A 26,672-nucleotide genomic window follows, 5' to 3' on the forward strand; every position below is an offset into this window, starting at 1 on the left:
ACAATGTGTGCCTTTAACCACATGTGATTTTTTTTTTTTTCTATTACAAATCTCAAATTGTGGAGTACAGAGGCAAATAAATAAACGATGGATCTTTGTCCCCAACATTATGGAGGGCACTGTAATTTATGGAAATTGCTTGAATCTTATCAGTCCAGGCACTGATTAACCGCTTGGACAAGTATAATCTAATCAGAGAATTGCTATGGATTTTAGAGTGAGTCACATTTGATTAAAGTTTTGAGATGGTCGATAGCATTTTATGATAAAATAAGGTGATAAAACTACTGTTACTGAGCTGGTAGTTCAGAGTCCTGGACTAACAATCCATAGACTCCAACTTCACATTCCTCCTTTGCAGCAGTAGAAATTTAAATTCCATTAATAAAATGGTAAGATAAGTAAGTTACATGATAAGTAAGAGTGAGCATAAAAATGACCACATTGTTGCAAAGACCACATTGCAGTAAAACCCCATTTGGTTCACTTATCCCCTTCGAGGCAGGGAATCCTGTCCTCGCCCAGTCTGGCATAGATGTGACCCCAAAACCCATAATGTGGTTGAAGCTAAAGTGCGTTGCCATATGTGAGGCTGCCGGTATCAAAGGGCAGATCTAGCATGGATAGCAGGTAGGCTGGAGGGCAGAAGCCAAAGAGTGGCAATAAAGGGGGCTTTTACTGGTAGCGGTGACTAGCAGATTTCTGCAGGGGACGATGCTGGGGCCGCTGCTCTTCATCTTGTATATTATTGATTGGACGAGGGGATTGAAGGCTTTGTGGCCAAGTTTGCGATTTATATGAAAATAGATAGAAGGGCAGGTAGTTTAGAGAAAGCAAGAACTCTGCAGAAAGACTTGGACGGGTTGATGGAGTGGGCAGAGAAGTGGCAGATGGAATATAGCCAAGCAAAGTGTGGAGTCATGCTTTTTGGTAGTAGGAGTAAAGGCGTAGACTATTTTCTAAATAGGGAGAGAATCCAGAAATCGGAGGTGCAAAGGGACTTGGGAGTGCTGTTGCAGGTTTCCCAAAAGGTTAATCTGCAGGTCGAATCGGTAGTAAAGAAACTCAATGCTAGCATTTATTTCAAGAAGGCTTCTATACAAAAACAGGGATGTAACGCTGAGGCTCTGTAAGGCATTGGTAAGGTCACATTTGGAATTTTGTGAGCAATTTTGGGCACCATATCTGAGGAAGAATGCTGGCTCTGGTGAGGGTCCAGAGGAGGTTTACAAGACTGATCCCAGGAATGAGTTGGTTAATCTATGATGAGCGTTTGTTGGCACTGTGCCTGTACTCCCTGGAGTTTAGAGGGGACCTCATTGAAGCATAGAATAGTGAAAGGCTTGGACAGAGTGGATGTGGAGAGGATGTTTCCACTAGTGAGAGAGTCTAGGACTAGAGGTCGTAGCCTCAGAATTAAAAGATATTCTTTTAGGAAGGAGATGAAGAGAAAATTTCTATAATCAGAGGGTGGTGAATCTGTGGAATTCTTTGCCTCAGAAGGCTGTGGAGACCAAATCGGTGGATATTTTTGAGGCAGGGATAGATAGATTCTTGATTAGTACAGGTATCGGAGGTTATGAGGAGAAGGCAGGAGATTGTGGTCAGGAGGGGGAGTTAGATGAGTCGTGATTGAATGGCGGAATGACCTAATTCTACTCCTATCACATGACCTTATGATCTCTCCTACAAAATGGTCATGCAACAGTCAGGAGAGCATTTGGGGATGGGTGATTAATATAGGGTGTTGCCAGTGATGTTCAGATCCCAAAGAAAATTAATAAATAGAAAATGGTGTGCATTGAGTCTCAATAAAAGGTTGCTTGGGTGGGATTAGCAAGTGCATAAAATTGATGGTAACCTATTAAATAATTTAGAAATAGACCACCAACCCGGTGGCACAGCAGTAGAGTTGTTGCCTTACAGCGCCAGAAACCCGGGTTCGATCCTGACCTCGGGTGCTTTCTGTACAGAGTTAATGCGTTCATCCTGGTTTTCTCCGGGATCTCCGATTTCCTTGCACAATCCAAAGATGTACTGATTTGTAGGTAAATTGGCTTAGTAAAATTGTACATTGTCCCTAGTGTGTGTTGGGTAGTGTTAGGGTGTGGGGGATCGCTGGTCGGCACGGACTCTGTGGGCCGAAGGGCCTATTTCCGAGCTGTATCTCTGAACAAAACCAAGAGTACAAATAAAGTAAAGGTAAAAGAAAGATTATATGATTGGTGAAATGTGATGAGTCCTATTTCCATTCGGTTACCATCCACACTTGGTTCAAATATACATTTTATTTTGATAAGACGTTGTGAGAAGCTGGGATATTTGGGTGGACGAGTGAACAATTACTAGCAAAAACATTTTGATAAGATGTTAGTTCTATGATTTTTTTCCTTTGTCATTTTCTCCTAGCTTTGTCCAGAATGGCTCGACGTTTGTGAAGCAGCTTGGTATGGCTTCAATACAGATGTGCGGAATTGGGCGATTTCCTGCACTTCCCCAACTTTCACCTTCCCTGAAGGGTGTTCCATACAGACTGAATTATATCACCAATGAGAAGGAGCAATGTTGTCCTTCATTAGCAGCTGGTAAGTCAGCACAACTTCCCTCAGATTTGATTTAACGCAAATATCACCATAAATATTCCAATATAATCTCCAAAACTGCACTTAAAGGATCGGTGAACCAGAAAAATTACCTTCCTTTTTAAGAAAATGTTGATACTTTTTTTTTTTTTTTTTAAAGTCATACTGTGAATAATCTTTATCTGTAGGATTTACTTGGTTTTGTACCATCTATAACAAAGTTCGACAACATTTTACAAAATAAAATTCTCTCAAGTATCGTTTTTAACTCTGCAATCTGACTCTTATTTTAAAAATAATCTCCATTCCATCCACATTGTGCAGAATTTATCAGTTACCAAGGATGCCTTTTAAACATTGCAGTATAAAGGTCATTTGTATTGTTATGCTGAAAAAGCAATTCCGCCATTTCGTTTTTTCATTTCATCTCTTCTGCTAATTTGGATTTTTACATTTCTATTAAGGGCTGCCACATTTTGCTGCTGGTTTATTCCGCTGTTGGGGTAGAGATACCTTCATTTCTCTCAAAGGACTGCTGCTGGTGACAGGACGCGCACCAGAAGCTAGGTAAGAAGCAAACGTGTCATAGAATCCTGGATGATATCAACGCCGAAGGGGTAGTTTTTCACATTTTTAGTTTAAGGATACAGCACGGAAACCAACTCTTTGGCCCACCGAACCACGCTGACCGTCAGTCGCTTGTTCTTACTGTTATCCTGTTTTCTCACCCACTCCCTACACACTAGAAGCAAATTACAGAGGCCAATTAAACTATGAACCTGCTCGTCTTTGTGATGTGCAGAGGAAACCAGAGAAAGCTTATTCAATACCGAGAAAACGTGCAAACTCCACACAGACAGCACCTGAGGTCAGGGCCTCTGGCACTGTGAAGCAGTAGCTCTACCACTGTGCCACCCCTTGTGCTAGTCTCATGCCCACTATTAAAACCATCTGCACTAAACTCATTTCTCTAGACCATTTGTACCCGGAAAAATCTATTCTGAGCATGTGCAGCAGCAGCTTGAAATTTATGAGTCGTCCTTAAATGCAGGAGAGGTGCCAGAGGATTGGAGGGTGGCAAATGTGTATCTTTTCAAGAAGGGCTGCAGCGGAAATGCTGGGAACAATAAGGTGGTGAGCTTAACATCTGTAGTTGGTAAGTTACTGAAGAGTATTCTGAGGGCTAGATATACAGGTATTTGGATGGGCAAGGGCTGATTGGAGACAGTCAGCATGGTGGGAGATCGTATCTCACAAATCTTTTTTTTTTTTTTTTAAGACATGAGCAAAAAGGTTGATGAAGGTAGATGTGTACATGGACTTTAGTAAGGCCTTCGACAAGGTGCCGCATGTTAGGCTGCTCTGGAAGGTTAGATCTCATGGAATTCAAGGAGTGATAGCTGAATGGATAGCAAATTGGCTCCATGGAAGGAAGCAGAGTGTGGTGGTGAAAGGTTGCTTCTCAGAATGGAGGTCTGTGACCTGTGGTGTGCCGTTACTGTTTGGTATCTACATCAATGATTTGGATGAGAACATACAGGGCAAGATTAGCAAGTTTGCCGATGATACAAAAGTTAGTGGTTTTGCAGATGGTGAAGATGGTTGTGAAAGATTGCAGCAGGATCTGGATCGATTGGCCAGGTGGGCGGAGGAATGGTTGATGGAATTTAATGCAGAGAAGTGTCAAGTGGTGCATTTTGGGACGTCGAACAAGGGCAGGACCTACACGGTAAATGGTGGGCCTCTGGGTAGTGTTGTAGAGCAGAGGGATCTAGGAGTACAAGTGCATGGTTCCATGAAGGTCGAGTCGCAGGTAGATTATGTGGTCAAAAAGGCTTTTGGCACTTTGGCCTTCATCAGTTAGAGTATTGAGTATAGAAGTTGTGAGGTCATGTTGTATAGTTGTATAAGACGTTGGTGAGACCGTATTTAGAATATTGTGTTCAGTTCTGGGCACCGTGTTATAGGAAAGATATTGTCAAGCTTGAAAGTGTTCAGAAAAGATTTATGCGAATGTTGCCAGGACTAGAGGGTGTGAGCTATAGGGAGAGGTTGAGTAGGCTGGGTCTCTATTCCATGGAGCTTAGGAGGATGAAGGGAGATCTTATGGAGGTATACAAAATCATGAGAGGAATAGATCGGCTAGATGCACAGAGTCTTTTACTCGGAGTAGGGGAATTGAGGACCATAGGACACGGGTTCAAGGTGAAGGGGAAAATATTTAATAGGCATCCAAGGGGTAACTTTTTTACACAAAAAGTGTGGGTGTGTGGAACAAGCTGCCAGATGAGGTCATCGAGGCTGGGACTATCCCATTGTTTCAGAAACAGTTGGACAGGTACATGCATAGGACAGGTTTGGAGGGTTATGGACCAAGCACAGGCAAGTGTGACTAGGGTAGCTGGGACATTGTTGGCTGGTGTGGGCGAGTTGAGCCGAAGGGCCTGTTTCGCACTGTATTAATCTGTGACTCTTATCAATGACTTTTTTTTTGTTTCTACTTTTTTGGTCTGATAACCAGTTTGGATTCCTCTTAGAAAGCAAGATATACTCTTTAGATTAGACCACCTTGCTGTACATTTTGACTGAGTCGGGGAACATTCCTTGTACAATTCTAAATCTAAACAAATGTCAATTTCAATCGTACTAAACTGCAGTGTCAGGAGCGTTCAATAATGTATTTTTAACCTAAAAAATAAAAGGAAACCAAAATGCCAGAAATAATAAGTGTTAAGGGCCTGTCCCACCAGCATACGATTGCATGCGTCTAGCGCAATCAAACGTGGTTGCTTGAGGCTTACGGCCTCACGGGGCCGGTCCCAATTCGAACCGTGGAGGAGTATGCAGTTGTGCGGGGCTGGTCCCGACGTCATACTCACCAATCAGCTGGGCGGGAGGAAGGCCGACTGAATTTGGACGTTGCACGGCATTGGGTGGTGACATCATCACGCAACGACACGCCGGGCGGTGATGTCATCGTGCAACGCCACGCTGCGTACGCCCGTCGAGGCGCTGCATACGGCCTCAATGCGGCTGTGGGCCAACAGGCCGTTGTCGCGTGGGATTTTCGGACAGTGCAAGATTTTTAGAGTCCCGCGTGATGTCGGGACCAGCCCCGCACTACTCAATACGCCTCCGCCGATCGAAGTGGGACCGGCCCCGCGAGCCCGTATGCCTCAAGCAACCACGTTTGGTCGCGCTAGACGCATGCTATCGCAAGCTGGTGGGACAGGCCCTTTAGGCAGTGCTGTTCAAGAGAACATTTCAGATTTAGAACAATTAACATAGCCAGGAAAGATTGTTGATGGATTTGTTTACAACACTCTCAGTAGGTATTCATAAATGAAAATTAAATGAATGAACAAAATAAACAAATTATTGCAGAATAACGAACATTTAGAAGATTTGGCTTATTGATCTTTTAAAGATGCTGAGAATACAAGTTTAAAGCAAAATATTTTAATGGAATGGCCGGCCAATTGCCTGGGTGACAGAGGAAGTGGTGATATATCTCGTTATTATTCTCGTTATTATATTGCTTTTCAACATATCTATTACAAGCTTGTATAAGTTAATGTCATCCGAAGCTAGCTCAGAATTTGATCAAAGTTCCTTATCTATCAAGAAGTGGGATGTGGTCTAAATACTAAAATAAAGTAAGACTCTCCTGGATAGTTTGTGTGTTAACATGACTGTAAAGTAGATACATCCTTTCAAGAGAAAAAAACAATTATTTCTATTTATAAATTATTTCCTTTGATTACAGGAATATAATCCTATCGTTCGCAAGCACTCTGCGACATGGTCTAATTCCAAATTTGCTTGGACATGGAATATATGCACGATATAATTGTAGAGATGCTGTCTGGTGGTGGCTTCAATGCATTCAAGATTTCTGCACCTCAGTTGAGAATGGAGGAGTGGATATTCTCAAATGTGCAGTCTCTCGACTATATCCAACTGACAATTCTCCAGCCCTTGCTCCAGGCACTGTGGTAATTGCTTACTTTGTCCTAAATAATTGCAGCCATGTTCAGCTGTGATTTTTTTAATTTTTTTTTAATTTTTATATTATACTTCTGAACACACATTCTTGTGAATACCAAGTTTAGTTTTGATGCATAGTTACTTCAAGATGTTTCATTTATTAGTTTATCTTAATCTTCCCTGTCAGAATTTGAAGTGGTTAGAATTAAGTTTAATTTCATAAAAATTGATTGTGTGTGTGTGTTGTAATAGAACCAAGAGGGGGGAGACTGGGAGGAGAGATAGGAGTAGAATGTTAAGGTTGTGGTGGGACATGGCATAAGAAAGGCAGGATCATGCCCATGTAAGTGTACACAGTCAGAGTGTGTCTGTCTGTTCCCTGTGTGCTAAGTCTGTGCATCAGAACTTGGTTCCCAATCATCTTAGAGTATAGAAATAAGAAACTGCTGATGCTGAATTACCAAGGAAAGGCAAAAGTGCTGGAGTAACTCACCCACTGAGTTTCTCCAGCATTTTTGTCAATTCTACATGGGTATCTACCATTGATCAAGTATACCGGAGATCAAGAATGGGAAAATGAATCCCTACAATAAACCTGAAGAAGGGTCTTAACCCAAAATGTCACCTGCCCATGTTCTCTAGTGGTGTTATAGTATTATTTTCTAAATATTTTAATGGGTGCATTTTGAAATGTTGTGTGGCAGGAGCAACCACTATATGAAGTGATGCAGGAAGCCTTGCAGCGCCACGTGGAAGGTGTAGAGTACAGAGAAAGAAATGCTGGACCTCATATGGACACGCGCATGAGAGATGAAGGTATTTAAGCATTACTTATATTCTACTACAAATAAATCAAGTCATTTTTGAATCGATAATCAGTGGTAAAGGTGTCATGGGTTATGGGGAGAAGGTGGGAGAATAGGGTTGAGGGGGAAAGATCGATCAGCCATTGATGGGCCGATTGGCCTAATTCTGATCCTACAATTTATGAATTGTACATGCCATGACTGAGTTTATTTTCCTTCTAGGTTTCAATGTTTCTTTTGGGGTGGATCTAGAAACTGGTTTTGTGTTTGGTGGACATCGGTACAACTGTGGTACCTGGATGGATAACATGGGGGAGAGCGACATGGCTCAAAATAGAGGAGTTCCAGCCACACCACGGTAAGAATATCAGTAAAATCAACCGGAAAGAAAAACTGTTCAAAACCAGAGAAAATTTAATTTTGTTTTTAACAACTATTTTTGAACTTTTTAATACAATATTATTGTACAGCATTATTGGGAATTGTACAAAAGGGACGGGTTGCAGCTTATCATGTGTGGGACGAGCATTCTGGCAGGCAGGCTTTCCACTGCTGCACAGATGTCTCCTCTCTCTCTCTCTCTCTCTCTCTCTCTCTTCCCTCCTCCCCCCCCCCCCCCCACCTCCTCTCCCCCTCCCCAATTAAATAGTGGGGGGGGGGGGGAGGAGACAAATTGGAAATACAAGTGTGGTTGAAGGGAAAGAGTATAGGAAAAGTTAAGAAAGACACCAGAATTAACAAGGGAAAATCAGGGATAGTATCAAAGCGAAGGATGATGCGTACAAAATAGCCAGACAAAGCAGCATACCGGAGGACTGGGAGAAATTCAAAGACCAGCAGAGGAGGACAAAGGGCTTAATTAGGAAAGGAAAAATAGATTATGAAAGAAAACTGGCAGGGAACATAAAAACTGACTGCAAAAGTTTTTATAGATATGTGAAAAGAAAGAGATTAGTTAAAACAAATGTAGGTCCCTTGCAGTCAGAAACAGGGGAGTTGATCATGGGGAACAAGGATATTGCGGACCAATTGAATAACTACTTTGGTTCCGTCTTCACTAAGGAAGACATAAATAATTTGCCGGAAATAGCAGGGGACCGCGGGTCAAAGGAGTTGGAGGAATTGAGTGAAATCCAGGTTAGCCGGGAAGTGGTGTTGGGTAAATTGAATGGATTAAAGGCCGATAAATCCCCAGGGCCAGATGGGCTGCATCCCAGAGTACTTAAGGAAGTAGCTCCAGAAATAGTGGATGCATTAGTAATAATCTTTCAAAACTCTTTAGATTCTGGAGTAGTTCCTGAAGATTGGCGGGTAGCAAACGTAACCCCACTTTTTAAGAAGGGAGGGAGAGAGAAAATGGGGAATTACAGACCAGTTAGTCTAACATCGGTAGCGGGGAAACTGCTAGAGTCAGTTATTAAAGATGGGATAGCAGCACATTTGGAAAGTGGTGAAATCATTGGACAAAGTCAGCATGGATTTACAAAAGGTAAATCATGTCTGACGAATCTTATAGAATTTTTCGAGGATGTAACTAGTAGCGTGGATAGTGGAGAACCAGTGGATGTGGTGTATCTGGACTTCCAGAAGGCTTTCGACAAGGTCCCACATAAGAGATTAGTATACAAACTTAAAGCACAAGGCATTGGGGGTTCAGTATTGATGTGGCTAGAGAACTGGCTGGCAAACAGGAAGCAAAGAGTAGGAGTAAACGGGTCCTTTTCACAATGGCAGGCAGTGACTAGTGGGGTACCCCAAGGCTCAGTACTGGGACCCCAGCTATTTACAATATATATTAATGATCTGGATGAGGGAATTGAAGGCAATATCTCCAAGTTTGCGGATGACACTAAGCTGGGGGGCAGTGTTAGCTGTGAGGAGGATGCTAGGAGACTGCAGGGTGACTTGGATAGGCTGGGTGAGTGGGCAAATGTTTGGCAGATGCAGTATAATGTGGATAAATGTGAGGTTATCCATTTTGGTGGCAAAAACAGGAAAGCAGACTATTATCTAAATGGTGGCCGATTGGGAAAGGAGGAGATGCAGCGAGACCTGGGTGTCATGGTACACCAGTCATTGAAGGTAGGCATGCAGGTGCAGCAGGCTGTAAAGAAAGCGAATGGTATGTTAGCTTTCATTGCAAAAGGATTTGAGTATAGGAGCAGAGAGGTTCTACTGCAGTTGTACAGGGTCTTGGTGAGACCACACCTAGAGTATTGCGTACAGTTTTGGTCTCCAAATCTGAGGAAGGATATTATTGCCATAGAGGGAGTGCAGAGACGGTTCACCAGACTGATTCCTGGGATGTCAGGATTGTCTTATGAAGAAAGACTGGATAGACTTGGTTTATACTCTCTAGAATTTAGGAGATTGAGAGGGGATCTTATAGAAACTTACAAAATTCTTAAGGGGTTGGACAGGCTAGATGCAGGAAGATTGTTCCCGATGTGAGGGAAGTCCAGGACAAGGGGTCACAGCTTTAGGATAAGGGGGAAATCCTTTAAAACCGAGATGAGAAGAACTTTTTTTCACACAGAGAGTGGTGAATCTCTGGAACTCTCTGCCACAAAGGGTAGTTGAGGCCAGTCCATTGGCTATATTTAAGAGGGAGTTAGATGTGGCCCTTGTGGCTAAGGGGATCAGGGGGTATGGAGAGAAGGCAGGTACGGGATACGGAGTGGGATGATCAGCCATGATCATATTGAATGGCGGTGCAGGTTCGAAGGGCCGAATGGCCTACTCCTGCACCTAATTTCTATGTTTCTATGTTTCTAATTAATGGGACAGAAAGCTCACGAAGGGATAGTATGAGAGTATGGCCAAGTGAAATAGAGATTGATGTGAAAGGTGAGATGAGTAATGGATTAAAAGTATATATGAATGCACAAAGTATAAGAGGTAAAGTGGATGAGCTTGAGGCGCAGTTGGAGATTGGTATATATGACATTGTGGTGGATCGGGACTGGGAACTGAATATTCAGGGTTATACGTCAGGCAGGTGGGGTAGCTCTGTTGGTGAGGGATGAAATTCAGTCCCTTGTGAGCTGTGACGTAGGGACTGACAATGTAGAGTCGCTATGGATAGAATTGAGGAGTTGTAACGGTAAGGAGTTATCTACAGGCCCCCAAACAGTAACCTGGATACAAGTAGGGTGCAAGTTGTAGCAGGAGTTAAACTTGGCATGTAATGCCACTGTGGTTATGGGAGATTTCAATATGCAGGTAGACTGGGGAAAATAAGGTTGGTTCTGAAGCCCAAGAAAGAGAGTTTGTAGAGTGCCTCCTGGGTGGATTCTTAGAGCAGCTTGTACTGGAGTCTACCAGCGAGAAGGCAATTCTAGATTTAGTGTTGTCCAATGAACCAGATTTAATCCAGAAGATGAAGGATCATTTCATTCCAAAGAGGAAGAAAGATTCTAAGGGGAGCAAGAGGCAACCGTGGCTGACAAGGGAAGTTAAGGATGGAGTAAAATTAAAAGAAAAGCTGTATAACACAGCAAAGAGTAGCGGGAAGCCAGAGGATTGGGAGACATTCAAAGGACAACAGAGGTAACAAACAGGGCAATATGGGGTGAAAAGATGAAGTACGAGGGTAAGCTGGCCAAGAATATAAAGAAGGATAGGAAAAGCTTATTTAAGTATGTTAAGAGAAAAAGATTAGCAGAGACAAATGTGGGTCCCTTGAAGGCAGAAACAGGTGAAATCATTATGGGGAACTAGGAAATGGCAGAAGAGTTGAACAGGTACTGTGTTTCGTTCTGTCTTCACTAAGGAAGACACAATCTCCCAGGTGTACTAGGGGACAGAGGATCTAGAGAGAGAGGAACTGAAAGCAATTTGCATTAGGCGAGAAATAGTATTGGGTAGACGGGTGGGACTGAAGGCTGATAAATTCCCAGGGCCTGATGGTCTCCATCCCAGGGTATTCAAGGTGTCTCTAGAAATCATGGATGCATTGGTGATCATTTTCCAATGTTCTATAGATTCAGGATCAGTTCCTGTGGATTGGAGGGTAGCCAATGTTATCCCACTTTTCAAGAAAGGAGTGAGAAAGAAATGAGGAATTATAGATCAGTTATCCTGACATCGGTGGTGGGGAAGATGCTGGAGTCGATTATTAAAGAAGTAATAACGGCTCATTTGGATAGCAGTAAAAGGATTGGTCCAAGACAGCATGGATTTATGAAGGTGAAATCCTGCTTGATTAATCTGGAATTTTTTGAGGATGTGACAAGTAATATGGATGAATGAGAGCCAGTGGATATAGTGTATCTGGACTTTCAGAAAGCTTTTGATGAAGTCCCACACAGGAGATTAGTGGACAAAACTAGAGCACGTGGTATTGGGGGTACGGTATTGACATGGATGAAGAATTGGTTGGCAGATAGGAAACGGAGTAGGAATAAACGGGTCCCTGTCAGAATGGCAGGCAGTGGCAAGTGGAGTGCTGCAAGTCTCGGTGCTGTGGCCACAATTATTTACAATATATATTAATGATTTAGATGATGGAATTAAAAGTAACACTAGCAAATTTGCAGATAACACAAAGCTGGGTGGCAGTGTGAACTGCAAAGAGGATGCTAGGAGGTTGCAGGGTGACTTGGACAGGTTGAGTGTGGGCAGTTACATGGCAGATGCAGTATAATATAGATACATGTGAGGTTATCCACTTTGGGTCCAAGAACAAGGAGGCAGATTAATATCTCATTGGTGTTGGATTAGAAGAAAGGGAAGTGCAACGAGACCTGAGTGCCCTTATACACCAGTCACTGAAAGTACACATGCAGGTACAGCAGGCAGTGAAGAAATCTAATGGCATGTTGGCCTTCATAATGAGAGGATTTGAGTATAGGAGTAAAGAGGTCCTTCTGCAGTTGTACAGGGCCCCGGTGAGACCACATCTGGAGTATTGTGTGCAGTTTTGTTCTCCTAATTTGAGGAAGGACATCCTTGCTATTGAGGCAGTGCAGCGTAGGTTCACAAGGTTAATCCCCGGGATGGTGGGACTGTCATATGTGGAAGAACTGGGCTTGTATTCACTGGAATTTAGGATGAGAGGGGATCTTATAGAAACATATAAAATTATAAAAGAACTGGACAAGCTATATGCAGGAAAATATTCCCAATGTTGGGGGAGTCCAGAACCAGGGGCCACAGTCTAAGAATAAAGGGGAGGCCATTTAAAACTGAGATGAGAAAAAAAAAATGTTTTCAATCAGAGAGTTGTGAATTTGTGGAATTCTCTGCCACAGAAGACAGTAGAGGCCAATTCATAGGATAAATTTAAAAGAGTTAGATAGAGCTCTAACGGAATCGAGGGGAGAAGATAGGCACGGCTTACTGATTGTGGATAATCAGCCATGATCACAATGAATGGCGGTGCTGGCTCGATGGGCCAAATGGCCTCCTCCTGCAACTATTTTCTATGTTTCTATATTATAAGGTTTGATAGCAATTTAGTCTTTATATTTTTGATTATGCTCCAGTTATGTTTTACAAAATGTTGTATGACAATTTTAGCACTCTAAACTCTCGGAACAAATTTTGATACAGAAAAGTTTTTCGTGAATTGTAAAATGTTTTATTTCAATTTTCTGCAGCTTTCAATTGTCATTTTGAGCCTTTCTCAAATAAAGACTTGACCACCATTGTGTTTGTAAACTGCCTCTTCTTTAACCATCCTTGTTTATGATTTGTTGTATTACAAATATCTGTCCATCTCCGTGATCAATGGTGCTCCATTTGTCACATATGCAATTGCACAGTGACATTCCTTTTGAATATATTACACATGCGAGCGCCGCCATTTTTGGCGCCTTTAATCAAAGTCCGCTCAATGTACTGGAGCAGTTCCAATGAACCAACGTCCCTCTCCTCTCCTTCCACGGCCATCTTTGTGTCCCGGAGCGACACAAAGGGGGAGTCCAGAATCAGGGGTCACAGTTTAAGAATAAGTGGTAGGCCATTTAGGACTGAGATGAGGAAAAACATTTTCACCCAGTGGAATTCTCTGCCACAGAAGACAGTGGAGGCCAATTCACTGGATGGATTCAAGTGGGTTATTTATAGCTCTTGGGGCTAATGGAATCAAGAGATATGGAGAGTACTGATTGTGGATAATGAGCCATGCTCGTATTGAATGGCTGGCTGGAGCTGATCGCGGGTGCTGGGCCGAATGGCGATCCTATTTTCTATTTTTCTATGACTCCTGCAGCCTACTTTGAAGGCTCTTCCCCACTCTTCAAATTTTACAATTCTATATTTACATTTCCACCATTGAGAAGCTCCCAATTAAAGTCACAATTGACATTGACTAGGCTGTGATCATGGTGTGCTGTGGCTCCCCATCCTTACCAACCTGTCTTGTGGACTTTGGCACAGTGGACTACACCAACCTCTTCAAATGATTTTCTCTTGTGCAAGTGAGGAAGTTCTCTTGCCTGATTAATTTTACCATTTTAGTCAAAACAAGTGGATTACCAGAAATGGCTTTACTGATCCATCGTTTCTCCGCTCCGTTAATATGTGCCTCTTAAGCATTCCTTCATCCATTCATTTCTTTCAACATCACAACCTTGCGTTTGGACATCAAGCACCACACTGCAATTTCTTTAATAAATTTATTCCACCACCATCTGCTCTTTGAATTGCCCTAAATCTTCTCCCACTAAACACTTTATTTTCTTGCTGCATCCTTGAATTTCTTTTGGCCTGGAGTTTGTTTTCCATTTATTCCTTTGTGGAGTGTTTGAACTTAGCTATATCGAAGCCTTTAAACTGCAGCTAGATAAACTTTATCCTTTGTTTCTTTTCTCCACAATGAAGTAACCATTTGAAATCTCTTCATTTTATTTCAGGGATGGATCTGCAGTTGAAATCATTGGCCTTTGTAAGTCAACTGTTCGCTGGCTGGCGAACCTTTCCAAAACATCTTCGTTTCCTTACACTGGAGTCAAGGGACAGCTGAAAGGTGAGAGCACAAATCTCTGCAGAATTTACTAGTCAGCTGGGTGGAAAAGTGCAAATGTAATTTTCCCAGAGGTGTAAAACGGTGAGGAAATACATAATAAATGAGTTTTTATACTGAGTTGAATAAAGGAGCTGAGAAACTCTGGAGTGTATTTCAGTCACAGTCACAGAGGCCAATGTCAGAAGATCCTTCAGCGGGGGTGAACCCTCGGAAGGCGCCTGGACCTGATGGTATACCCGGCCGTGTTCTAAAAACCTGTGCGGACCAACTGGCTGGAGTTTTTACGGACATTCTAAAGAAAGCACATCAGCGCCTCTACTTCCTGAGAAGATTACGGAGACTCAGTATGTCAAAGAGGACTCTCTCGAACTTCTACAGGTGCACGGTAGAGAGCATGCTGACTTGGTTCAGCAACTTGAGCGTCCAGGAGTGGAAAAGAATGCAGAAAGTTGTGACCACAGCCCAGTCCATCATCGGCTCTGACCTCCCCACCATCGAAGGGATGTATCGCAGTCGCTGCCTCAAAAAGGCTGCCAACATCATCAAGGACCCACACCATCCTGGCCACACACTAATCTCTCTGCTACTGTCAGATAGAAGGTACAGGAGCCTGAAATCTGGTACATCCAGGTTCAGGAACAGCTACTTCCCCACAGCCATCAGGTTATTAAACTCGCCATCAAACAAACTCTGAATTATAACAGCCTATTGCACTTTATCTGTTTATTTATGTGTGTGTATATTGGTCTATGCTATGTATCTGTGCTAAATAGGCACACTGAACTGTTCTATATTTATGCTTACAATACTCTGTTGTGCTGCAGCAAGCAAGAATTTCATTGTCCTATCTGGGACACATGACAATAAACTCTCTTGACTTGACACTTAAAGGTGGAAGGGTGGGTGAGTAAGGCAATTAAGTAGGCCTTGGGGATGTTTTCCTTTGCTAGCTGAGGCATAGACATTAAGAATTATTACGTTCGCAACACAAGACTTTTGTTTAGACTTTAGAGATACAGTGAGGAACCTGGCCCTTCGGCACAATGTCTCCACGCCGACCAGCGAACAACCCCGTACACTATCGCTATCCTATACACTAGGGACAATTTCCAATTTTACCGAAGCTAATTAACCTACAAAACTGTACACCTTTGGAGTGTGGGAAACCAGAGCACCCGGGGAAAACCCACACGGTCACAGGGAGAACGTACATACTCCGTTCAGACAGCACCCGTGTTCAGGATCGAACCCGGGTCTCTGGCGCTGTAAGGCAGCAGCTGTACCACTGTGCTGCCACTAGTTGGACCACAGCTTGAATGCTATCATTGCACTGAAGCAGGGGTTCCCAACCTTTTTCGTCCCGTTTACCCCTGGCAACATTTTGAAAGTAAACTTACCCCCACCCTGTTGTTCAGTAATTTTAGTTTACACTTCTACCATAATATAGCAACCGACAAAGAGGAAATTTAAAAATACTGTTTTTAATATTGTTATTATTATTTTAAGTTCCAGAATAAACAAATGTACCCCCTGGGGGTAAATTGACCCTAGGTTGGGAACCCTTGCACTGAAGTGTTTTGTAGAGAGGGTTAGGCTGAAGGCAGACTTGTAGAGGTGTACAAAATATTGGTGCCTAGATAGTCGGCACAGGAGTCTAAAACCCATAAATGTAAAGGTAATGGTGAATAGAAACTCAAGAAAATAGTAGTAGCAGGCTATTCAGCCTGATCCATTCACTATGATCATGTCTGATCTGCCCCAGATCTTGACAATTCTTCTGTGCCATTTCATCACAGCCTTAAATTCCATGATCTTTGTAAATTTGATCTACCTCCTCTTTCAATGCCTTCAAAGATCCAGCCTCCACATTTCGGCAGGGTAAAAAATTCCAGATATTTACTGCCCTCTGGGATGAAATTCTGACATGCCTTAGTTTTAAAAGAACACCCCCTTCTATTGCAACTGTCCCCTTGTCTGAAGCTCACCTAGCAGTGGAAGCGTCAACATCATGTCCCCATAGGACCTTGTATCATTCAGTAAGCCGACTCGTTCTTCTGAATTTCAAAGGCTACAGATTCAGCTTCTTTAGCTGGCCACAATAGGACAACATCTCATGCCAGGAATTAGTTGGTGGAAGTATTAGTGGGGAGATTAGGCATGAGGGATGGGCAGGAGGTGGGGAGACATTAAACCAGAAAAATTCATATAAGCTCTCGATGCTTCGGAACTTCTGTTAATCCTGCCTCCTGGATCGATTTAAGTATTTATGGTAGTGATCAAGATGTTCAAAGGGTTAAGCAGTGTAGACTAAATGCAGGTAAGTGGAATTAAGGTACTGAATAAAGGCTTAGCAGACTTGTGGGTCCCAACCCAAAATGTCGTCTGTCCATTTCCCACCTCAGATGACATGCTGAGTTTGTTTTTTACTCGGGATGTCAGCATCTGCGGTCTCTTGTCCCGTGAAAGAACAAGTACTTCCTTTTTTAAGAGTATTCAGCTAATTGTCCTGTTCACTGCCTGAATGGAGCGAAACATCGTCGGCTATAGAACTCTTAAGGCTGGAAATTTGCTTTGCCAATTTAGGAGTCCGCAAGTGAAAATGTCTACAACTATTTTAGCTACCTAATTAGTCTTGCTGCTGGTCAAATCTGGTTAACCATTCCAGTCAAAGGCTGCAACAGTTCAACAGGTAGTATTGTAGCCTCATGTCAACACTTGAAGTAACCATCATCTTTCAGGCCAGTGTTCCATAACATGTCCCAGTGCTGAAATGTTAATCGTGATGCAGTGCTTTGTTAAAGATGTTTTTTTTAATTGAATTATAAATTATATTCTTTAACTTGCAATATTGGATAATGAGATTGATTGTGTTATACAGGAAAAGAAGTATTTATTACGTATGAGGAATGGGACAAAAAAATACAAGACAACTTTGAAAAGAGCTTCTTTGTTTCTGGGGATCCTAATGATCCCAATGAAAAATATCCCAACTTTGTCCACAAAAAGAACATTTATAAAGACACTTATGGAGCTACCAGCCCATGGTGTGATTATCAACTGAGACCAAACTTTCCTATAACTATGGTCGTGGTAAGTGATCACGTTTGCCTGAATATGACACAAAGCTGGGTGGCAGTGTGAACTGAGGAGGATGCTATGAGAATACAGGGTGACTTGGACAGGTTAGGGAAGTGGGCAGATGCATGGCAGGTGAAGTTTAATGCGGATAAATGTGTTTTGCTTTGGTTGCAAAAACAGGAAGGCAGATTACTATCTAAATGGCGTCAAGTTGGGAAAAGGGGAAGTACAACGGGATCTGGGGGTCCTTGTTCATCAGTCTATGAAAGTAAGCATGCAGGTACAGCAGGCAGTGAAGAAAGTGAATGGCATGTTGGCCTTAATAACAATTCTGCAGTTGTACAGAGCCCTAGTCAGACAACACCTGGAGTATTGTGTGAAGTTTTGGTCCCCTAATTTGAGGAAGGACATTCTTGCTATTGAGGGAGTGCAGCGTAGGTTCACAAGGTTAATTCCCGGGATGGCGGGACTGTTATATGCTGAGAGAATGGAGCGGCTGGGCTTGTACAATCTGGAGTTTAGAAGGATGAGAGGGCATCTTATTGAAACATATAAGATTGTTAAGGGTTTGCACACGCTAGAGGCAGGAAACATGTTCCCGATGTTGGGGGAGTCCAGAACCAGGGGCCACAGTTTAAGAATAAGGGGTAAGCCATGTAGAACGGAGACGAGGAAACACTTTTTCTCACAGAGAGTCGTGAGTCTGTGGAATTCTCTGCCTCAGAGGGCGGTGGAGGCCGGTTCTCTGGATACTTTCAAGCGAGAGCTAGATAGGGCTCTTAAAGATAGCGGAGTCAGGGGATATGGGGAGAAGGCGGGAACGGGGTACTGATTGGGGATGATCAGTCATGATCACATTAAATGGCAGTGCTGGCTCGAAGGGCCGAATAGCCTACTCCTGCACCTATTGTCTATTGTCTAATATATATTTGTTGTTTTTGTACTACTGTTTTAAAGGCTTCAATGGTATTTTATTCTCATGTGTATCCAGGTACAGTGAAATTCCATTTTGCATACCATATAACCATATAACAATTACAGCACGGAAACAGGCCATCTCGACCCTTCTAGTCCATGCCGAACAAGTATTCTCCATATACCTGCGCTCAGACCAAAACCCTCCATTCCCTTCCCATCCATATAACTATCCACTTTATTTTTAAATGATAAAAACGAACCTGCCTCCACCACCTTCACTGGAAGCTCATTCCACACAGCTACCACTCTCTGAGTAAAGAAGTTCCCCCTCATGTTACCCCTAAACTTCATTCCCTTAATTCTCAAGTCATGTCCCCTTGTTTGAATCTTCCCTACTCTCAGTGGGAAAAGTTTTTCCACGTCAACTCTTTCTATCCCTCTCATCTTTTTAAAAACCTCTATCAAGTCCCCCCTTAACCTTCTGCGCTCCAAAGAATAAAGCCCTAACTTGTTCAACCTTTCTCTGTAACTTAGTTGCTGAAACCCAGGCAACATTCTCGTACATCTCCTCTGTACTCTCTCTATTTTGTTGACATCCTTCCTATTATTAGGCGACCAACATTATACACCATACTCCAGAATTGGCCTCACCAATGCCTTGTACAATTTTAACATTACATCCCAACTTCTATACTCAATGCTCTGATTTATGAAGGCCAGCACACCAAAAGCTTTCTTTACCACCCTATCTACATGAATTCCACTTTCAGGGAACTGTGCACAGTTATTCCCAGATCCCTCTGTTCACCTACAGTCTTCAATGCCCTACAGATTACCATGTACGTCCTAAATTTGATTTGTCCTGCCAAGATGGTAGCACCTCACACTTAGGCAGCATTAAACTTCATGGCTGCCATCTTTCAGCCCACTCTTCCAAGGGGAATAAATCTCTCTGTAGACTTTTCAAACTCTACTTCATTACCCACGCCCCACCTATCTTAGTATCATCTGAATACTTACTAATCCAATTTAGTACACACCATCATCCAGATCATTGAGTACATGTGAGACAACAGTGGACCCAACACAGAAGTTTTGCCCCCCATTTCGTCACTGGCCTCCAACCTGACAGGGAACCATCCACCATTACTCTCAAGGGATCTCCCATTCAGCCACTGTTGAATCCATCTTGCTAGTGGCTGGGCTTGTACAACCATTAATACCCAACCATTGAACCTTCTTAACCAACCTTCCATGAAGAACCTTGTGTTAAGGCCTTACTGAAGTCCAGATACAGGAAACATGTTCCTGCTGTTACCCCCATCCAGAACCAGGGGTAACATCTTAAGAAAAATTCAAGCCATGTAGAATGGAGTGAGGAAACATGACCTTCCAGAGCTCAAATCCATGTTGACTGTTCCTAATCAGACCCTGTTTGATCCAGATGCTTATATATACTTTATCTCTAAGTATTCTTTCCATTAATTTGCCCACCACTGACGTCAAACTAACAGGTCTATACTTTGCTAGGTTTACTTTTAGACCCCTATTTAAAACAATGGAACAACATGCGCAGTACGCCAATCCTCCGGCACTATGCCCGTTTCTAATGACATTTGAAATATTTATGCCATAGCCCCTGTTTTTCTACACTAACTTCCCTCAAGGTCCAATGGTATTTTATCCTGTCCGGACTGGAGACTTATCCACTTTTATATTTCTCAAAAGTACACCTCAGTAAAATTCTTACTATACATAGGCACAGTTATACTTAGTAGACTATACCGAAGCAGTACACAAGAATCGCCACGTTTCCAGTGCCGTCTTGTGCTCTTCAAGTTAAAAATTGTTAAACATGTAGCCTTGCCGTTAACAGCCTGTTGCCATGGTGGAAGGGACTGGGCATTACGTTATGAGGAAATATATACATATTTATAACTCTGGCTAACGTTTGTATTCTTGTCATATACTTTTTAAATACCAAGCTTGGTGCCATTCATATTCAATTGATTCACGAGTAAAATCTTCCACCTTCCATCTTTCACATGGTATTGGCGTGTAAAATTGCACGAATGACCAACTAAAGATTTAATGATTGGACTAAAATCATTACTTTATGTTTTCAGGCTCCTGAGCTTTTCACACCAGAAAAAGCATGGAAAGCTTTAAAAGTTGTAGAGGATCATCTACTTGGACCCCTGGGATTGAAAACTTTAGACCCAGAGTAAGTTAAATTATTGTGGTTTCAAGTATCTATGTGTCTCTTGCAATTAAAGGTACCAAGTGCTGGAGTTACTCAACAGGTCAGGCAGCATCTCTGGGGAATCTGGACAGGCGATGTTTCTGGTCAAACCTATTTCAGGCTGATTGTAGTAGTGTACTACAAAAATGGTATGAACATTTCTAGTTTTAGATAACTAATAATCAACAAAAAAACACCCTCTCACTCTTTTGTCTGTCTCTTTTCCCTGAGCCCCATCTGAATGCACGCCCATTTCTCCTCATTGAAGATAAACGTAAACTGCTGGAATAACTCAGTGAGTCGGGAAGCATCCCGAAGAAAAGGAATAGGTGATGTTTCGGATCAAGACCCTCCTCATACCCAATCCCATCGACCTATAAAACTTCCTCTAGCTTCACATTTTATGATTCTTCTATCTTTATCTCTCACTTTTAGTCTTTTCATCTCTGGTCTTTGTCCAACCAGCTGCCAATGCAAAACCCCCTACACCTGTATTCACGTATCACTTGCCAGCCTTTGTCCCGCCCCGCCTCTCTTCCAGCTTTTCCCCGCCAAAACAATCTGAAGGGCCCGGACCCGAAACGTCACATATCCGTGTTCTACAGAGGCGTTGCCTGAACAGCTGAGTTACTCCAGCACTTTGTCTTTTTTTGGTAAACTAACAACTGCAGGTCCTTGTGTCTACATCTCTCTTTTGCAATTGTTGTGTTTTAAAATGAATTAGTGCGAAGCTACGATTCCGTGATATTTATTTTACTAATCATCTCATTGATTCGTCTTTCCTGTGATTTATTTTCTTTGTTAATGTTTCATTTCTCCCTTTGATTAGTGACCAGGTTTATTGTGGTTTTTACGATAACTCGATCGACAATGGCAACTTCAACATTGCCAAGGGTTATAATTACCATCAAGGACCGGTAATCATTTAAACTATTTCATCTACTTCCGCTGCATTACCTACTGACTGCACACAATATCATGAAAGTCATGTTATTTGCATTTCTTTTGTTTTCTAGGAATGGCTGTGGCCTCTCGGGTATTTCCTTCGTGCAAAGTTGCACTTTTCAAAAATGATTGAAGAGAAATTGTATGAAGACACTAAATATTTAGTGAAACATGTTCTTTCTCATCATTATGATCACCTGTCAAAGTAAGGGAATAATTTTAAGAACTAAGATGATTGCATTTTCCCAGTTTCTTTGGAAAACGTACCTTTTGAACACCTTTTGAACATCAAATAATTTACATTATGTTGGTGCATGTCTGAGTTGCTGAGTTAAAAAAAAATGTTTTTGGGTACTGACTGAAGTAATGTTCTGATACAAATGATCACAACATTTGTTTACTTCAATATGGGTGCTGACTTGGTTTTGTAGTCAATGCACAAATTAGCTGACTCATACATGATATAGTGAGAATTAAAAAAGTGAATAGAACAGAACGGGATCCAGCAGAAAGCTCAGCTTTAAAATAAAAGACTTCTTTCAGATATTAAAGTGAGGCACTCCAGGTTATATTTAAGTGCTTATCCAATTCAGGCCATAAGCATCTAAGAACCCTACTCGTATAACATTTTTTAGTTTAGAGATACAGTGCGGAAACAGGTCCTTCGGCCTACCAAGTCTGTGCTGACCAGTGATCACCCTGTATCCTACAGACTAGGGACAATTTACAGAAGCCAATTAACCTACAAACCTGTACATCTTTGGAGTGTGGGAGGAAACCGGGGCTCCCAGAGAAAACCCACACGGTTACGGGGAGAACGTACTAAGTCTGTACAGACAGCAACCATAGTCAAGGTCAAACCCAGGCCTCTAGTGCTGTAAGGCAGCAGCTCTACCGCCCAATCTTACAGGATTTGTATGAATTTTAATGTGTACAAAATTTAGTTTGTTGACATTCATCATCTTTCACAGCTAGATTTGAGGGTTATGGGTTTAATTGAATAACGTGTCATTAGTAATTCTCTAGATGACTTCAGATGTACAATTTGTACAGCAGTAATACCTGGTACTGTAACCGTGAAACTTACTGCAGTAAACTTTTATTCCTTGCAGGTATGCTCCTTATTCACTTCAAAGACAGACAAAGGCAGATTAACTTTGGTTCGATATGTTAGCTGCTTTATTCTCTAGCATTTAAAGATCACATTATGAGAACTAGTCAGAACATGCCTCATTCTAAAACCTTGTATTTCAATGTTCTGTCCTACTGCTCAGGATAGCAATGTGAATCTTTTGCATTCAAATGTTTGGCAGCCCTTTTGGTATGTGTTCTGAGCTTGTGTACAAAATATTAGGTCTTTAACACTTAAAAGAATCGTCAACTTGACTTTCAACTATGGTTTGCCAACTGATTGATAATGCAGCATGGAATTATCTTGAAGTGCCAACTCTTTTTAATTAAGATAATGTTTGGGGGGGGAAAAAAGTCTCTCTTGGTCGAGGTTCCAATCCTTCGAACCTTCACCAAGAGAGACTTTTACCACATCAAATGAATTACTGGCTTTTTATTTACTTTTGTTTTGTTTTATTTAGATCTCCCTGGAAAGGTCTTCCAGAGCTTACAAATGAAAATGGAGCGCACTGTCCATTTAGCTGTGAAACCCAGGCCTGGTCAATTGCAGTAGTTCTAGATGTTCTGTATGAGCTTTGAAGTGCAGTATTTTTCCTGTTGCTAACCGCAGTGCAGCAGTTTAACTGAAGGTGGTGCTTTCATGTCTCGCCATAGTATTAAATACCACTTGCCATTTAACTACGGTTTTTGTGATACAATTAAAAACATCGCTTGAACAGTGCAAACGTGTGACCTTGTACGTGATATGGAATTACGTGTATGTTCATGTGGTATATTCAGTATAAAAGGATTTTTTTTTCAAATTATTGATTCAATGTTCTTGTGATCTTAACTATTTATAATCAAGCCTGGCTGTTAGCAACATTGCATTAATCCAAAACTCGTTTTAAATTGCTAACCTTAGTGCGGAATAGAATCTAAATCTTGACGTTGGAACAGCTTAGGATAGTTTGATTAAAATGGTAGCAATGCACAAATCCAAATTTGAGCCTTTGTTGTAGCTGCCACTGTGATTGTTTAATTTGCCAAGATGCAAATAACCTGAAATTAACATTACATATAGAGTTGAAAACTATAATTTTAAAGCACTTTCTATATTATTTTAATTTAACAGTGGTGAATTAATGTGAAAAAGAATCATTATCTTGTACAACACTGTACCAATTTTTTTAGGCACTGGAATGAAAGTTATTTTAAGTACTTGCATGAAAATTGCACATTTAGAATTGTAGGAGGGGAAACCTGTGTGTTTAATGGAATGAAGGTTGGACATAATGTCTTTGAAGTCTTGATAATTAGTCATAACTTCACTGATTAAGATTGCCATCAAGTATAGAACAAAACTATATGCATGTGTGGACACAAAGTACTGTAGTAACTCAGCGGGTCAGGCAGCATCTTTGAAGAGAAGGAATGGGCGACGTTTCGCGTTGAGACCCTTCTTCAGATTGATGTCAGGGGAGTGGGCGGGACAGAGATAGAATGTAGTCGGAGACAGTAAGACTAGTGGGAGAACTTGGAAGGGGGAGGGGATGGAGCGGGAAAACAAGGGCTATTTGAAGTTAGAGAATTCAATGTTCATACCGCTGGGGTGTAAGCTACCCAAGCAAAATATGAGGTGCTGTTCCTCCAATTTACGCTGTGCCTCACTCTGCCAATGGAGGAGGCCCAGGACAGAAAGGTCAGTTTGGGAATGGGAGGGGGAGTTAAATTGTTAAGCAACTGGGAGATCAGGTAGGTTCTGCGGACTGAGCGGAGGTGTTCAGCGAAATGATCGCCGAGCCTGTGCTTGGTTTCGCCGATGAACAGACGTTGACACCTGGAATAGCTTACACCTCAGCAGTATGAACATTGACTTCTCTAACTTCAAATAGCCCTTGCTTTCCCTCTCTCTCCATCCCCTCCCACTTCCAAGTTCTCCCACTAGTCTTATTGTCTCCGACTACATTCTATCTCTGTCCCACCCACTCCTCTGAAATCAGTCTGAAGAAGGGTCTCGACCCGAAATGTCACTCATTCCTTCTCTCCAGAGATGCTGCTTGTCCCGCTGAGTTACTCCAGCATTTTGTGTCTACCTTCGATTTAAATCGGCATCTGCAGTTCTTTCCTACACTATATGCATGTGTGTTTTATATCCCACTAAGTGTAAAATTCAGATACATATTAATGTCTGATCACTGTCAACGTATGTAATTGTAGCATTTCCATCAGGTTTTAAAGTCTATAAGCATTTACTATGCAGTTCTTCTCCAAAGGATTTTGTTGAATACAGCATTTGACCATTTCAATGCATTAAAACTAGCAAATTTTAATTTTGCCTCAGAATTATTAAGTACTCGTCAAGGAGGACAGATAATCTAATTGAGATATTTGATTTTATCCTTCATTCAACATTTGTAACCTTGTTCCTAAGTGTAATGCTCAACATTTATTGTTAAATTTATCTTTGAATATTGAAAAAACTTGACATGCTTTTTTTTTCAAAATTGTTTCACATTTGCTTGGAATTGGGGAAATGTTAAGTTGAAAACAGCAATTTCTACTACAAACCTTGGAATTTGCAAAGATAGCTACGAATTAAACATATATGGATATTACAGCTGTAATTAAGCAAAAAATGCTGCATTAAATCACTCATTGTTTTGTGTTTGTGTGTGATTTGTCATTAATGAAGTGTATTGTGTTGTGTTTCTAACTATTATATCTTTGCATTTTTAGGTTAAAGTGTCCTGTCCAGAACTCCCCTTATAACTTTAAAATAAAATTGAATAGCTTTATCTAAACATTTCTCTTTAATGTTTTGTTGCCAGATCACTAAATGGTCTATCCGATATTTCAGGAATCCACAGTACGCCAATCAGCCTCTGCACAAGGAGTATTATGTCGATTTACCTTGATTCTCTCTCAACTTTAATTGTTTTAAGTGGAATTGGGATCTGTTTGAATGTGGCTAATACCAAAAAATCTATTTGCCAGTTATTCTGCTTCATACACAAAACAGTGAGATGTCGAATCTAACGCCTCGATCTGAAGTAACTGATGAGTGTGACCACTAGCACAAGACAAATACCACAGATACCACTTCTCGCCCCCTCTTTTCCGCACCCAGGTGTACACACGTTTCTCTTGACCTGCTCCTTTCACCACCTTCGTATTCACATCTCCCACCCCAAGACCTCTTTTTCCCTTTTATAACCCTCTTCAATAACCTCTTTCACCTTCCACCTGTCTCCTTCCACCCATATCCCTCCCCCAGCTACATTTCACTGCCCTTCTCTCCTTATCTGACACCTTTTTGGTCGCTTTTTCACCTATTCCACATGTGTGCCAATCAACCCCCACGCATCACCTGTATCGATCTACCACTTGTGTAGGAAGGATCTGCAGATGCTGGTTTACCCAAAGATAGACACAAAATACAGGAGTAACTCAGTGGGGCAAGCAGCATCTCTGGAGAAAAGGAATTGGTGACAGTTTGGGTTGAAAGCCATTTTTCAGACAGTCAGAGGAGAAGGGAACTAGAGGCATGAAAATGTTCAGAACCCTTCAAGAACCTTTTCATACCTCAAGTTTCCCTCTTCCCTGACTCTCGGACTGAAGGGTCTTGACCCGAAGCGTCACCTATTCCTTTTCTCCAGAGATTCTACCTGACAGCTACTCTAGCAATTTGGGTCTTTCTTCCACCTATCACTTGCCAGGGTTTGTCGCACCTCTACTCTCCCTTTTTCAGCTTTCTCGCCTCTACTCCAATCATTCTGAATATCCAAAATGTAGTCTGTCCATTCCTGCCGCCTGACCCGTTGAGTTCCTCCAGCACTTTGTAATTTGTTAATCATGAGACTGTTGGACATGCCCAGAAGGACCAGACTGCGAACAGAAGAGAAACTGAGCCAAAATGGTGACAGGCAGTAATGGCCAGTTCTGACATATCTTACTCTCTGATTCTGGCTATCTAAAGTGGGAGAGACTGATCGAGTCCTGAAGGCTGCAACCTGCCCACCGAGAAGCTTGCA

The 26,672-nt window shown here is 41.9% G+C and overlaps 1 protein-coding gene across 2 annotated transcripts in view; it reads left to right on the forward strand.

Moving 5' to 3' along the window:
- Window positions 1–25,451, forward strand: part of agla (amylo-alpha-1, 6-glucosidase, 4-alpha-glucanotransferase a) — a 96,332-nt gene extending 70,881 nt beyond the window's left edge. The window contains exons 23-34 of one of the 2 annotated variants that reach the window (XR_008724103.1): window positions 2,410–2,585; window positions 3,047–3,149; window positions 6,349–6,577; window positions 7,274–7,385; window positions 7,598–7,733; window positions 14,233–14,345; window positions 17,224–17,435; window positions 20,468–20,565; window positions 21,413–21,500; window positions 21,600–21,733; window positions 23,121–23,288; window positions 25,378–25,451. Coding sequence is in view for 1 of the 2 variants with exons in the window: in XM_055641491.1 (XP_055497466.1) it covers window positions 2,410–2,585; window positions 3,047–3,149; window positions 6,349–6,577; window positions 7,274–7,385; window positions 7,598–7,733; window positions 14,233–14,345; window positions 17,224–17,435; window positions 20,468–20,565; window positions 21,413–21,500; window positions 21,600–21,733; window positions 23,121–23,238 (1,519 nt within the window). In the remaining variant the exon portion in view is untranslated. Of the gene's footprint in view, window positions 1–2,409; window positions 2,586–3,046; window positions 3,150–6,348; window positions 6,578–7,273; window positions 7,386–7,597; window positions 7,734–14,232; window positions 14,346–17,223; window positions 17,436–20,467; window positions 20,566–21,412; window positions 21,501–21,599; window positions 21,734–23,120; window positions 25,307–25,377 lie in introns of those variants that run through there. The other variant, XM_055641491.1, reaches the window with a different exon arrangement.
- The last annotated feature ends 1,221 nt before the right edge of the window (window positions 25,452–26,672 follow it).

This window comes from Leucoraja erinacea, chromosome 10 (assembly GCF_028641065.1).
Source record: "Leucoraja erinacea ecotype New England chromosome 10, Leri_hhj_1, whole genome shotgun sequence".
In the NCBI taxonomy this organism is placed as follows: Eukaryota; Metazoa; Chordata; class Chondrichthyes; order Rajiformes; family Rajidae; genus Leucoraja; species Leucoraja erinaceus.